Source organism: Botryllus schlosseri, chromosome 5 (assembly GCF_051294905.1).
Source record: "Botryllus schlosseri isolate E-star chromosome 5, Bs_hap1, whole genome shotgun sequence".
NCBI lineage: Eukaryota > Metazoa > Chordata > Ascidiacea > Stolidobranchia > Styelidae > Botryllus > Botryllus schlosseri.
The window spans coordinates 13,899,016-13,912,797 of NC_137240.1; the positions used below are offsets into that span (position 1 = coordinate 13,899,016).

Consider the following 13,782-nt stretch of genomic DNA (forward strand, 5'->3'; position numbering starts at 1 on the left):
CAGAGAAGTGAAATATACATTTTTCAATCAAATTACTTTACTATGCTAGTTTACTACAAAGTAAGCTGTAAGCTTCGACTTAGTTTGCGGTCAATATATTTGTGAGAGTGAGAAAACAATGAGGCTCAGTAAAACGCACGAGCATTGAATGATTGGTCGCTCTCGCGGGTTACAGCAGCGTTTCGTGAACAATTCGAGATACGTAAGATACAGTGATTTTTATCGACACCGATTACTTGATGACTTGAAATTGACTCGTGAATTTTGCTCCGAGTCACCAGTCAATCCACATTTTTGATACGCCGAGTCAAGTCAAGTCAAGTCATTTCAGCAAAGTGACTCGAGTCAAGTCAAGTCATACGAAAAAGGTGACTCGAGTCTGACTCGAGTCAAGTCATGACTCGAGTCATCCCAACACTGGTTGCGGGTCACAGTACTGAACAGTATCATCCTTAATGATACGATGATGAAATATTCTGACGATTTAATTTTGTAGCTCTCTAATACAAATATATTTAGGTAATCATTTTGACCGAAAAGCTTCAAAGCATCTTTAATTTACTAAGGGCTCTCACTCTTAAAAGTGGTACAGTGCCTCTTTCTTTGATTTCGACACGGTGATCCCTGCGGGATAAAATATCTAGTTCGAAACATTTTGTGAAAAATAAACCGAGGTAGCGTGACGGGAGTATTTTAACGGGGAATTGGCGATCTAAAAGTACGGGCAATTAATTTTATATGAAATACAATGAACCACTGCATAGATGGAAACATGTTACAAACACCGTCGGCCTATATTTCGCGCATTGCGCGACGAAAAATTTTGAGATTGGACAGATTTTGCCGAGTCAGGAATATTTAGTACCCTTGTTTTACTATATAATCATATGTCGCAACAGCACCCTCTAATGCAGTGGTTCTCAACCTTTTTGTCTTCGCGGACCCCTTTCGGACCGTCACGGACCCCGCGGACCCCCCACGAGGTTTTACTTCAAATTTAGCTCAATTATCGTGCAATTGTCATCTGTCATGTGCAAATGATAACTAATAGCCTTAGTGATAAACATCAACAAAAAGTATTTTCTTGAAAATAAGATCATACTATTCATGTAGAAATTGGGTTGACTTCTCGTATTTCAAAGCGAATTCTGCAACTGTTTTTCTTGAAATAAGTCATCGTGTCTTGAAAATTCGCACCTTCGATTTGACATGAACGAGTGCCGAAAATACATTTCCACAAATATAGATGGTGGCGAATGTAATAACAACGTGGAATGCGTCCGTCAACACATTTGGGTATGATCGCAACAAATACGGCACCAAAATGGACAAACATTTTTTTTTATCTAGCAGCTTATCTTGAAATTATTATGGGAAAAATCGTTATCTATCACAGTGTTGAAGGTGGAAGTGTTGGAGGTTTACCTAGGCTCCTCCTCGAACCCTAACCCGCGTAACCGGTGCCTTACAAAAGCGCAGAAGTGAGCCGTGTTATAAGTCGGCTGTTACGGAATAAAAATGAAGAATATCGGCCTGGTGTAAATGACCATAGTAGTCGACAATCACCATGAATACCTGAAAAGAAACAAATAAACAAACAGGAGAAAATGGATAGTTGTAAACATTTCGAAGTCCCCGTTATTGACCTTACTCATCTAACTTTTCTTTCTCACAATCCCCAACAAAAATCTCTAAACAGCAAAATGTGTGTATCAGTGGGCAATTTAGCAATAAAAAGTATCTGCACAGTAGGATATTTCATCTCAGACGGCCATTCTGTTGATTTGAGCTCTGGAGTTTTACTAGTAATGAAGCGAAACTTCCTCGCGATTTTCCGAATTAAAAAAATACAAATGCGGTTATCAAATATTTTAAGGCTTCGCGGACCCCCTGAAAATGCTTCGCGGACCCCCAGGGGTCCGCGGACCCCCGGTTGAGAACCGCTGCTCTAATGGGACACCATGTTTCTTCGGCCCCCCCCCCCCCCCATACCGACCCCTTGAGCCCAGCGCCCTTCTCATATCGTCCCCGGAGCGTTTCCACCCCATCAAAATCCAAATCGCCCCTTGGGTGGCGCTGGCGACACGGTTAAGAAACACTGTTTTATTTGAATGTTTATGATTCACAATGAACAGATAATAGGCCGTCTACAACGGTAGGCCTGTGAAGTAGGCTACAAGCTGTAAAATATCAAATGATAAGTTCCCCGACAGTGCAAAATCTACGATACAAACAAAATGCAGATTGTAAAAATTTTTGAATTTATTTACAATTTTGACATTTTTTGACCTAACGTAACAATTTTGACCTAATTTTTACTTTTTTTTACTTATGTCCAAGAAATTGCCCTAATTATCAGTGTTGCGCCCGGCCAATTAGCTAGAAGCGTGTTGCCAATTAGCGAGATTCATCTGTGCACGCAGAATGCAACGCGACGCGATCTGCCGCTGAGATGTTCGCGAAATTAGGTCATTGGTTGCCGCGCGGTCGGCAATCGTCGCTGGCCTGATTTATCGCGTCTTCAACAAGCCTAATTCCGCTGGCTTGAAGAATCTGCAATGAGCCCTGTGCAGTGTGCTTGTGCAATTGTGCACACTATACCATGGCTGGCCTGCACTATCGCATCTGCATTGGCTTGGTTCGCACGATATACAATACACAATCGTATCTGAAGTAGGCCTGGTACGAAAGATATCATGGCTGGCCGAACTTTCACGTCTCGGGCGTAGCATGCGTTGGCTCCTGTCTCTCGATGGCTTGGAGACAATATTCTGTTAAGTGTATGCTGATTTTGATTAGCGAGTGTGATAAAAAGTGACATCGCGAAACTGAATGACAGAGAATGTTCGCAAACATGTGCGTGCAGTGCATGCATGCATGCATGCGTAATTGATTTCCGCTGATACTTAAATCGAAAAAAATCAGCCTCCATCCTTGTTTTTCGGCTGGCTGCGCGCCTGATCACGTGAATTTCTCAAGAAGGAATTAGAGCGAGCTATCATGTCGGCATCAATAGACACTTACGTGACCTTTGACACGAACCAATCAGGTAGCAGCAGGATGTAAACAAAGAACAGGGCCGGGCAAGCTTACTATTAGCGCTTATGGAAATAGGTTGAAAAATGAAGGTTTTTAGCAAAATTACATTGAATTGGGAATAGTTGGCTTTGGTGAATGGTAATAACGTAGAGCTAGTATGTATCTGCAGTGTTATAACCTACAATAAACATGAATGGTGGCAAGCACTCATCAGCATGGTATGTTCAAATGAATGGATTTCTGACAACTTTTCAGATGAAGCAACTATTGCTGTATTATCCTTAGTCGTATACTATAGGATTGTCGTACCGAATAGCATGTATTAGATTAATCTTGAGTCAGGATATGTGGGGTATTCATTATGTGGGCTTGGCGTTGTATGTGTTCTATTTATGGAATCGTATATAGTACAGTCTACAGTCTGCATCATTATCTAGCACATTACTGTTACACTGGACACTTGTCTGCATATTCAATGATCATATTAATATGATATATGTTAGGCAATATGATCCGTTCCCAGCTGAATCGTCATTTTTTGTTCTAGCTCATGCATATTGAATCAATCAGGACAAATGCCGGATAAACACTGTGCTAATAGCCTGTGTAACTTGGAGATGACTACCCATACCGTTCCTGGTGTGCGCTTGTACCTTTCCCAGAGCCAATAACATGCATGGAAGAATGTTAAATCTGGATAAAGGCGTGGACTTTCTTGTGGTCATCTGAATTCTCATTTTATTAATAAAATGACATATCTATTATTGAACCAAAAATATTGAATCGTGACATAATTTAGATGAGTCCAATCTGAAATGCAGTCACACTTGATGCCACAATCGACTTGGTGTGTGTCTCGTTCTATTCCACTCCAGTTTTGCTGCTTGATGGTGTGTAATGGATTGAAATTGTTGAGAGCAATATATTCAATAATGAGATGAATAGTTGAAATTGGTAGCGGTGATACGTTGCATGAGTCGGACGAGCACGCCTTGATAGGTGGCTGCACAGCAGTGTTGCTCTGTAAAATAAACATATTATATATTTTGTGCAGGCTTGATGGATACCTTTAATGAAGCTGCAGAAAGAGGAAGTCTATGGATAAAACGCAAGAAAATCAAATTTCTGGAAGTAGAAGCACAAAACAGGAAACTCGTCCAGGAAAATTACAAATTGCCGGACATTTATTGCTAGTGAAGTTCAGTTCTCAGAGGAGCATCATAATGTCAAAAGATGCGGAGAAGCTGAAATTTTATGCTAGACTACAATAAATTGTTTCTGAATTGCCAGACTTATCCTACTGACGTCAAATTTATAGTATTGCTGTAAGCATATTATTAAACCGTTGGGTCAACCGTATGTAACTGCTTCATTAAATTTCGATTTGGCCATGTAGATATGTGGTTCTTAAAAATGCACCATTTGCATTCATTCATGATTTCTCAAAACTAGAATGATTATTGACTGTCAATAAATTACATACAACTTTGAAAGGATAGATGGATTGTGGTGCACTTACTTTTGTGCAGGAACCATTTCAGATCGAAATATTAGTGAAATATGTGGATTCGACAAGAAATGTGAGAAAATGATTGAGTTCAGCTATGGTGAACCAGGAAATGCTATCATGGCAGAAAAGGGATTCACCATTGAGTCTGAAATTAAGAAATTGAATCTAGATTTAAATATTCCTGCACATGATTTGGCTCACCGTCAAATGCCTGAGCCAGACTGTTCCACAACAAGAAAGATGCTGAGACGACGTATTCATATTGAACAGCTGATCGGAAGAATCAAGGAGTATAAAATTTTGTCTGGTGTCATACTATGCAGCATTGTGTATCAACTAACTAAATATGGATTAATTGCTTACTCTAATTCAAGATTGAAAATTAAAAATGAATGATGCAACATATTCAGCAATTGTGAAAATTCAGTTCCATTGTGAATATCGTAATGCCTAATCGCATACTACGGATCGTAATTGCGCGGTGTCATGGTCAATGTGTACCAACAGTGCATGTCTATTCATACTATATTCCATTGGTGTGCATTGAAGCTCATTTAGATGCCCAATTTGTTGAATGAACAATTCTCCAGGTGAAAATGTTCTAGGATTATTTGTGTTTGGTGGAATGTTATAAAATTGAAGACACCAGATACACCAAAATCTACCTTGAGGCAGGAGTTGATCGGTTGCGAGTACGGTCGAGAGATTGCTTGTCAATCACGATCGAGCTCACTGATGCTGATGCAAATCACAATGTAGTCCTTGCAGCTTCAGGTGCTGAATTGTCTTAATCAATGCATATGCATGAGAGCATATATCAGAACCTAATGTGAAAATAAATCATGGTTACAATATCTATTGCAGGAGTCTCTGACAAAATGTCTTTTTCCTTACTTACCCTGTCTTACAATTGCAAGACGAATCAATAATGGATTTTCTGAGAATGTGTATTTCCATTGAGTGTGATATCTCACTTTTCCGCAAGTTGCGATAACATTGGCTGTTCACTAGAATATTGCTTCCACAAAGAGTGGATTGTCTCCTCAATCTTTGTCCCTAAGTCGTGTACGTAGCGCTCCATGAAATACTTCGCAGCTTTCTCCGCGGTGTTAGAAGAAGATGCTGTTCCACTCAAATCCAGAAATTCGATAGAATCTCCATAGCTTTCATACACCAAAATTGTGATGTGTGGCAGCAGCTGTATTTTATAGCATATATTTCTGAACATGAGATATGCTTGAAAATCTCGCTCGAGACCTGCGGAGCCTATGAAATCGTCAAAATATGCATTACCACAATCCTATAGTATATTATACAACAATCGTCGCTTAATCCGAAAAGTTGTCAAAAATCCATGCTTTTGGACACAGCACGCTGATGCGTACGTGCCACCATACATGTTCATCCTAGACTAAAAGCTGCAACTACATACTAGCTCTACGCTATTACTATTCATTAAGGTCAGTCATCCCCAATTCAACGTAATTTTGCTTAAAACCTTCATTTTTCAACCTTTTCCCATAAGAGCTCATAGTAAGCTTGCCCGGCCTTGTTCTTTGTTTACATCCTGCTGCAACCTGATTGGTTCGTGTCAAAGGTCACGTAAGTGTCTATTGCAGTATCAGCTACTCGTCCTTCCAGTACTCCAAACCTAAACAGAAGAATGGTCCAAAAGGAATGTAAAGTCTTCGAAGCTCCTGGGAACCGACTCGCCAATCTTAGACTTTCTCAGAAGCGCTGCTTACTATTAAGCCCACTTCTGTGGAAGCAGAAAGAGCATTCAGTGCATGTAGACTCTGTTACAAAGCTCCGGTCCCGTCTACGGGATTCCGCAATTGATGCATTGTCCTTTATAAGGAGGGCGTTGCAGAAGCAGTGAATATTGAATTTGCGTGATTTTTCTCGTATTCGCTCGTACTGCGCGTGTACGCAGATCTAGATTAACACTGTGTAATGCATTTACGGTTCATTTTTCATGCAAACCGCGTGAAATGGATTGTCTCAATTAGCAGTTACTATCCTGTTAACCGGTTAGATAAATTCCAAATATACAGATGTATCCGTTATCTGGATAGTGGAAATTATTGATATCCGAACTAACCCTAGTCTGGTACATAACGTTTTTTCGCTGAGACCCGAAGTCCCATCTGTAGGAACGTCATTCACTGTAAATCTAAAAGGTGGAGATTTCCTCCATTAGAAGTGGTTCACCATTTTGACCATTTATGGTGGAATGCAACTCCATCCCCCATCATGGTGGAAATACTTTCCACCCTATATGGGGGAATACCCTCCTCCCTATATGAGGATTACCTTCCACCCTATATGGAGGAATACCCTCTACCCTATATGGGGACATACCTTCCACCCCAACCTATCTGTCAGCTGCCACACATCTTTGCTTTATGCAATACTGCAGAATACAAATCCAATTAAAACATACAAGCATGGCATTTCATGCATTTTATTATGCGTATTCAAACAGTCATTACTATAGGGTTACCATGTTACAGAATCGAAAAAGGAGGACAATTTTACCAATTCAGGAAAGTTAATTGATCAAGACTGACAGCCGATTTTGCTATTTTTTGCTGGAAAACTTTTGGTGTTGAATGAAAGCGACGAGTCCAGAATTACCATATTTTTACTTAAATTTAGTCGTGTTGACTAAAATAAAAAGTCGGCACTGACAATCGACTTCGAATGACCCGCTTGAGCCTCCGTATGGTAACCCTACATAACTATGATGACAGTTCCATTGTTTATGGCCCTCACAACAAGATTTGTCAGCTCTACGCCAGGCAGCTTTAGCAGGTATGACGAAAGGCACGTGAGAGTGTGCTTGATATTCTTCTGAAACTTGATGTTCAATATCCAATGAGCTGCGATCAGAAGAGCATGTGTTTCATCAAAACTTTCAATGTTTTTTGAGAAGACGATTCCATCCAAGTGCAGGCTCCATTGCGAATTGTAGACCATCGTTGGATATGGAGAGATAGAAACCTGAAAGATATATTATATTACTATGAAATCTTCTGACTTCAGATCATTATGATACCGAGATAGGCTTAGCACATAGGACAATTTATATTACCACTGCACAAGTTATAAACATGAATTTGTGTCACAAAATGTTGCTCATTTGATTTATGCTTTTAAAAATATCTTGTCACCAGTCTGTCTGCTGCAATGAAGTATATTTCAATCTCATGAGCCCCAATCCATTAATTAAGCTATGCGCGACGCCTGTACTAGGTCTACTGAAGCTTGCCACTTTCTATTGCTAGAAGTTGTAACGGCATATAAGAAATATGGATTGACTTGATTTTGAAACACTGGTTTACCATTATGGTCATTTACAACAGGCCGGTGTTCCTTATTTTTTAATCCGTATTTGCCTACTTGTAGCACGGCTCACTTCTAGGATTCTTGTAAGACACCGCTTACGCGGATAAGATGGCGAGGTAGAAACCAGACTTGTACAAACTACTGAATTTTCAAAATCATCAACTAGAACTACAACTACTGAATTTTCAAAATCACTAACTTGAACTACAACTACCGAATTTTCAATATCAGCAACTAACTACAAATACTGAATTTTCAAAATCCGCAACTAGAACTACAACTAATCGAAAAAACGTTAGCTAGCTGACCAACGACTAACCAACTGTTTAGTTGTAACAATGTATATTATACACCATCTATCTACGAACAGCTTACCTCTCCAATATGAAGAAAATTGTCATATCCTTCTCCAAAAATGGTTGGTATACCAGCACGCCAATCCAACACTCCATCACCTATAAAGCAGACACAGGTTATTAGAACTATCGATGATCACTTCTAGCATTCCAATATTTATTTTGAATGCGTGTAATTTTCGGAAATGAATCAAACTCTAACTGGCTGGTACGAGACTATGTTATTGTGAAAGCCACGATTATTGGTGCGGCGCAAGTCAAACAAGTTTCTACAATTGCATCTCAACGGCAGAAGTTAGAGAGCCACTGCACTTGAATTCATTCGAAAAAAATTGTTAGCGGAAAATTTGCAATGCCACACAATTTCATGAAATAATACTCTCACCTAGTAATCCTTGTATAGTCTCGGGAACTTTAGGCCACTTCATTTTGGCCTGAGCTATATTGTACCGGCTCTGTGTTGTGCACTTCCCATCAAGGTTTCAGACTCTTTCAACATCTTAATATACATAAGATATGATACGCCCGTGGCAATGACAATTTATACTATAGACCAGGGGTCACCAACACCCGGCCCGCGACTTGATTTGAGATTTCGGAAGAAAGCTAAGAAAACATTTTAAAATGCTTAAATTGGCGTGTAATGGCCGAAACACTGACAAGACCAAGGCGCATAGAAAACAGCTTAGGGCAATGGTTCTGAAAGTGGGGGCGCGTCCTCTAGTGGGGGCTTTAAAGCATTTGAAGGGGGCGCGGAGCTGCGGTCAACTGAATTTTTTTTCGCGCTCTGCGCGATTTACCTCGATTTCATAGTTATAGTTATTGCTCTGTGTATAGTCCCGAATTCATATTATAGAATTCTCTCATCAACATTCATAACCATCCACGCCGTTAAACTATCCGATTGCTAACAGTATGGGTACATTTTGTGATATGACGATAAGAAGGGCGGGCGAAATATTTCAGTGTCATAAAGGTTTGAGAACCACTGGCTTAGGGTTTCCCCACAAGATCAGCGTTCCCAGGTATCGTGCACAGCTCAGAGTTCAAAATAAAATGAAATTGATGCCAGTGATGATTTGTTGTATTTTTATTCCTTCATTAAAATATTACTTCTTTTGTGGTCACTATGTCCATCGCCTACGTTAGGTAGCACAGCGTTGTACTGACGTAGAGTTTTAAGCCGTGGTTGCCTACTTTATATCGATTTTGGATTCATGCGGCCCGCGGCCGCTACGAAATTTGAAAAGTGGCCCGCGACCCGTTTTGAGTTGGCGACCCCTGCTATAGACTTTTGTACATCCTGAAAAATTAGAGTTTAACTAGCTCATCTTAAAACCAAGATATAAATTAACTGGACTTACAACCCTGGCTCTTTTGCATCTAGAGCTGCTGGCTCCTTCTTCTTCCTCAATCACATTCTTTCGTTTTGTACCATGTTTCTGCTTCATCTGCTTCACCAATTCAGTTTCCAAATGTCTTCGATAGTCCTTGAACTTCTGCCTCAAGGCAATATGCCACGAGCCCTGAAGAAACTGCAAATATTGTTGGACTAACTCTGCAGAGAGTACTATTACTAAAAGCAAGGAAAAACCCCTAAACAGTCCACAAAGTCTAAAAATTGGCATTGTTTCAACAATGGCAGCGCCACGACACAATGAACATAACAATGGGTGGTTTGAGGTGGTTCTATTGCATTGACTCGATAAGCGATTTTTGGGTGACTCGACTTGAATCTAGTCTTTTTTTTTCAAATATGTTAAATGACTCGACTCGAATCAATTTTTCATTGCATCTACGAAGAATAGTTATTTCGAGAAGGAGTCCTGATACTTGGCAAAATAGGGCCAGAAACTGTTAAGACTGAGGAAAATTACTGTATTCTGGATGCGAGCCAATTACACAAGCAGAATTGATAAAATGTGGATTGAGCTAAAAACCGAACATTGAACATACGGTAACGACTTGGACTCGGCTTATCTTGTAGGTATTCTGGAATTGTAGCTATTGCCTTCAGAACTACATTGAAGCTGCGTACAGTGTACGGGTATAGTCATGACAAAAGAGACCATAGGCGACGACTTACGAGGTGGCGCAAGTTCGGACATTTTGATTTGCGAAAACTGTCGCCGAGGCTGCGTAATACCAGCGCGTATTTAATTGTTCACCAGACATCAGGGACTCGCTAATTGGCAGCGCTTCCGGACTCTTTGGCAAGCTTATCATACGCCAAAAATTGTCAACAAGAATAGATTATATGATCGTCATTTACACATATATTTGTTTCTCTAACAAGGCTTTGTCAGTGACATTAATTGGCAAATGCAGCGAAACAGCTTACACACCGATAGAATGAGAAAACAATTGTCGCGACGAAAGCTACTCAATATTGTGTTAGACTCAGAACCCATTCGTGGCGAAACTCATTTGCCAACATCTATATTTCTTGTTATCTGCTTGATACATTCGTGCTCTGAAATAGGCCACGTGCGCAAGATGTCGTGTGTCGCTAGCCTAAGCTATCGTGCCGCCGACATCACAGGCTCACTATCTACTCCCGTTCAGAGACAATCCAGTTAATTGTATTATGATTAGCGATCATTATGTCACCATTGTTCGACAGTGATATCGCAAAACAGAACAACATCGAATACTAAACCGCAACTATTCATGTACTCATGTACGAATGCAGGGTGCGTACTATACACGGGTACAGGCTTTTTCCCAGAATATACACGTCATTTTAAGGGTGTGTATCATACATGGGGGCGCACTATATTCGGAAAATTACGGTATTAGTCCGGAATTCACCGGTAACGGGCAAGGACAGTATACTATGGATATCTGGCGTCCACATAGCGTATTATGACTATGACCTTTGCCCACGACTGAAGTTACATGCAGCTTACCTAGCTGGAATTTTCTTCATTATTGTCTTTTAAAACTGGAGAGTTTTTTATTAATGCCAAGCATACTTCTCGATACTGATGCGCAGTGGGGTACCTGTTAGATAGATCCGCATATAGTTACCTGATATCTATCCAAACTAACGAAATGCATGCACGAGTTTCAAAACAAAATAGGATGGATGAATTGAATGGAATTATACTTACAAAGTATATCGCAAAGGTTCTTGAAAGATAATTGTCTTGATCTCTTTTCTCAGTCTTTATGGAATTACAATATTGCCAGCGCTCCCATGCACCAAGTATTGACGAAAAGCTGGGATGTCGTAGACCACAGGCCATCGTTGTTATGAACGTGAAGTGAAAGTGATGATTCAACTGGATCATCCGTCACAATAGATTCAGATGAAACCAGTAATGATTCAACTGAATCATCCATTACATTACGTTCAGATGAATCCACAGTTAGGGAGTCGCTAGTGATGCTGCTGTCGCAAACGCTTGGCACATTTTCTAGGAAAATTACGTATAGAGGTGAAGAAATTGATAATTGAAGCCAAGCCTAAACTTACCGGTAACAGGAACTCTAATCCGATCATTGCCTTTTACATCAGCATCAGACAGATCAAATAAATCAGTAAACTCCTTATCATAACACTGAATATTCAAGAATTCCGGCGCCAAATCAAATTTTAGTGCAGCAGATGATGGTATATCTTCTTTTGTGCACGCAGTAATGATCTTGTTGTCGGTATTGAATGTAACTAAGTCTCATAATTATTTAGGACTGAAATCACAAGTTACAATTAGATATCAGAAGAGTTCCTTTCATTCAAACAAGATCTATCCTTGCAACAGTTATAATGAAAATCCAAATTCAAAATATGCAGCTACTGATGGTAAAACTAAATACAGAGCCAGTTTGAATACCGTACCCAATAGCTCTATCTATGGTATGCATGAATATGAGAATGTACTCATCCTAGCTAATTTCTTGCATTATAATCACCCGTTGGCTTACTTGAATTACCTTCCCACCAAACAAGATATCATCTCGTCTCTCAGGTACTGCTAACTGCTTATGGCAATGGCAAGTTCATTGAATTTTCAGTCACGAGCGATACCGGTACTTCATACGAAATCGATTAAGCAGATGACATCACTTATGAACTAAAATCAACGATAATCATAATTGTGATTAACTCAAAATCAATGAATATAGATATATTTTTCTGTCGACTGACTGACTGACGACGCAGAGCGCGCATCCCCGTATATTCGAAATAGCAAATTGCCAGAGTCCCGGATGCTGACTTACCGCCGGTCACGGTTCATTGGTGAGAATATTGGCGATAATAATAAATATGGATATGGATATGCTACGGTCGTGCAGGATCTTGAAGTAATTATCACAATCCATTAATGGTATTCAGACATTTTCAAATTTAATAATCCCTCTACTGGCTTAACCACTTGAAAAAAAATCCGTTCAATATTTTATCAATATTCCAAAATGCATGCGACTATGACTTCACATTGAGTAAAAAACAACACTCGACTCCAAATTCATGTCTGATGACGTTATTAACTATAAGCCAGTATCAACTGTTATGTTTTAATTGGGCAATACGACAGTTTGCAAACAGTCATTTCTGATTTCCACCATGGCAATAATTGTTTTCCATCAAATATGGTAGACTATTCATTCCCCCCTCTTTCCACCCTCTAAATTCCTCCATATGTGGTGGAGATACGGTGGATAAAGGGAAGGAATGTACCTTCCTCCATTTTTCTACCATTTTTTCCACCTTTTAGATTTACAGTGTTCACCCGAAAATATCGCGTCGTAATGACAGACGAACTTCGAAGCTTCCTGATCTGAATAAATTCATGTTCACAATCTGGCAACTATATAGAGGACAGGCCTCCGAAGGTCATCCAGTGCCAATTTATCATCGCAACCTAACCCAGCCAAAGATGTGTGACTTTGTCATTAGGCATAGGCCTATATATTATACATTGATGTTTGTATCATTCAAACGTTCTTAAAGGGCGTTTGTGAGATTTTAGTATTGTAACCAGTCATCAGACCCATTTTGAAATGTTAGACCAAGGGGTTGATAATCGCTGAGCTGTAGAGTGTAATTTCATCTCAGGATCTATCCGCATAGGCTACTTGAGTAATAAATGTGAACTCGTAGTTCCGAATCTACCTGTTGCTACCCCTCCTTAGCCCCGCAGCGTATGGATCATCATCATCATTGGTTTATTAGCAATTTTTTATCAGTTCAATGCACCACAAAATGCGATACAATGAAAAGATAGGAAGGTGTCGAAGCGACTTGGAGTAGTCTATGGAATCAGACACCCACCTTGGCCTAGGCCTATGCAGAGCAGTGATTCCCAACCTTTTTTTACCTTCATTCCAACCATGATTGATAGTGACGATGACCACCCGTGTAGGAAAACCAATGATCGTGGCAGTTGCGCATAGTTTTTTAAACGTAAATCCAAGGTCGAGTTTGGTCGTATTTTACTTTCAACTTTAGTCAATCCCTTTTTATCAAACTTCAAGTTCGCCAGAGTGATATGCAGAGTGTCAGGACAAGCTATGTTTGCTTAT

At 39.9% G+C, this 13,782-nt stretch overlaps 1 protein-coding gene and 1 long non-coding RNA gene across 4 annotated transcripts in view; both read right to left on the minus strand.

Moving 5' to 3' along the window:
* Window positions 1-3,781: 3,781 nt before the first annotated feature.
* Window positions 3,782-13,782, minus strand: part of LOC145439151 (uncharacterized) — a 168,417-nt gene continuing 158,416 nt past the window's right edge. Inside the window, exons 2-3 of the long non-coding RNA XR_013915103.1 lie at window positions 5,215-5,373; window positions 3,782-4,060 (exon numbers count right to left, since the gene is read on the minus strand). This is a non-coding gene — a long non-coding RNA (uncharacterized LOC145439151). The remainder of the gene's footprint in view (window positions 4,061-5,214; window positions 5,374-13,782) is intronic.
* Window positions 6,982-12,973, minus strand: LOC145439149 (uncharacterized). Of its 3 annotated transcripts, XM_080316631.1 has the most exons (7): window positions 11,732-12,973; window positions 11,367-11,672; window positions 11,163-11,256; window positions 9,618-9,788; window positions 8,639-8,752; window positions 8,273-8,352; window positions 6,982-7,552 (listed from the first exon to the last, which is right to left on the minus strand). In XM_080316631.1, exons 5-7 carry the CDS (start codon window positions 8,679-8,681, stop codon window positions 7,283-7,285), a joined length of 393 nt encoding a protein of 130 aa, XP_080172757.1. In that variant the 5' UTR covers window positions 8,682-8,752; window positions 9,618-9,788; window positions 11,163-11,256; window positions 11,367-11,672; window positions 11,732-12,973; the 3' UTR covers window positions 6,982-7,282. The 3 variants fall into 3 exon arrangements, with proteins under 3 accessions (XP_080172757.1, XP_080172758.1, XP_080172759.1); XM_080316632.1 differs by having other exon boundaries at window positions 9,618-9,779; window positions 11,367-12,973; XM_080316633.1 differs by lacking the exons at window positions 11,163-11,256; window positions 11,367-11,672; window positions 11,732-12,973 and having other exon boundaries at window positions 9,618-11,147.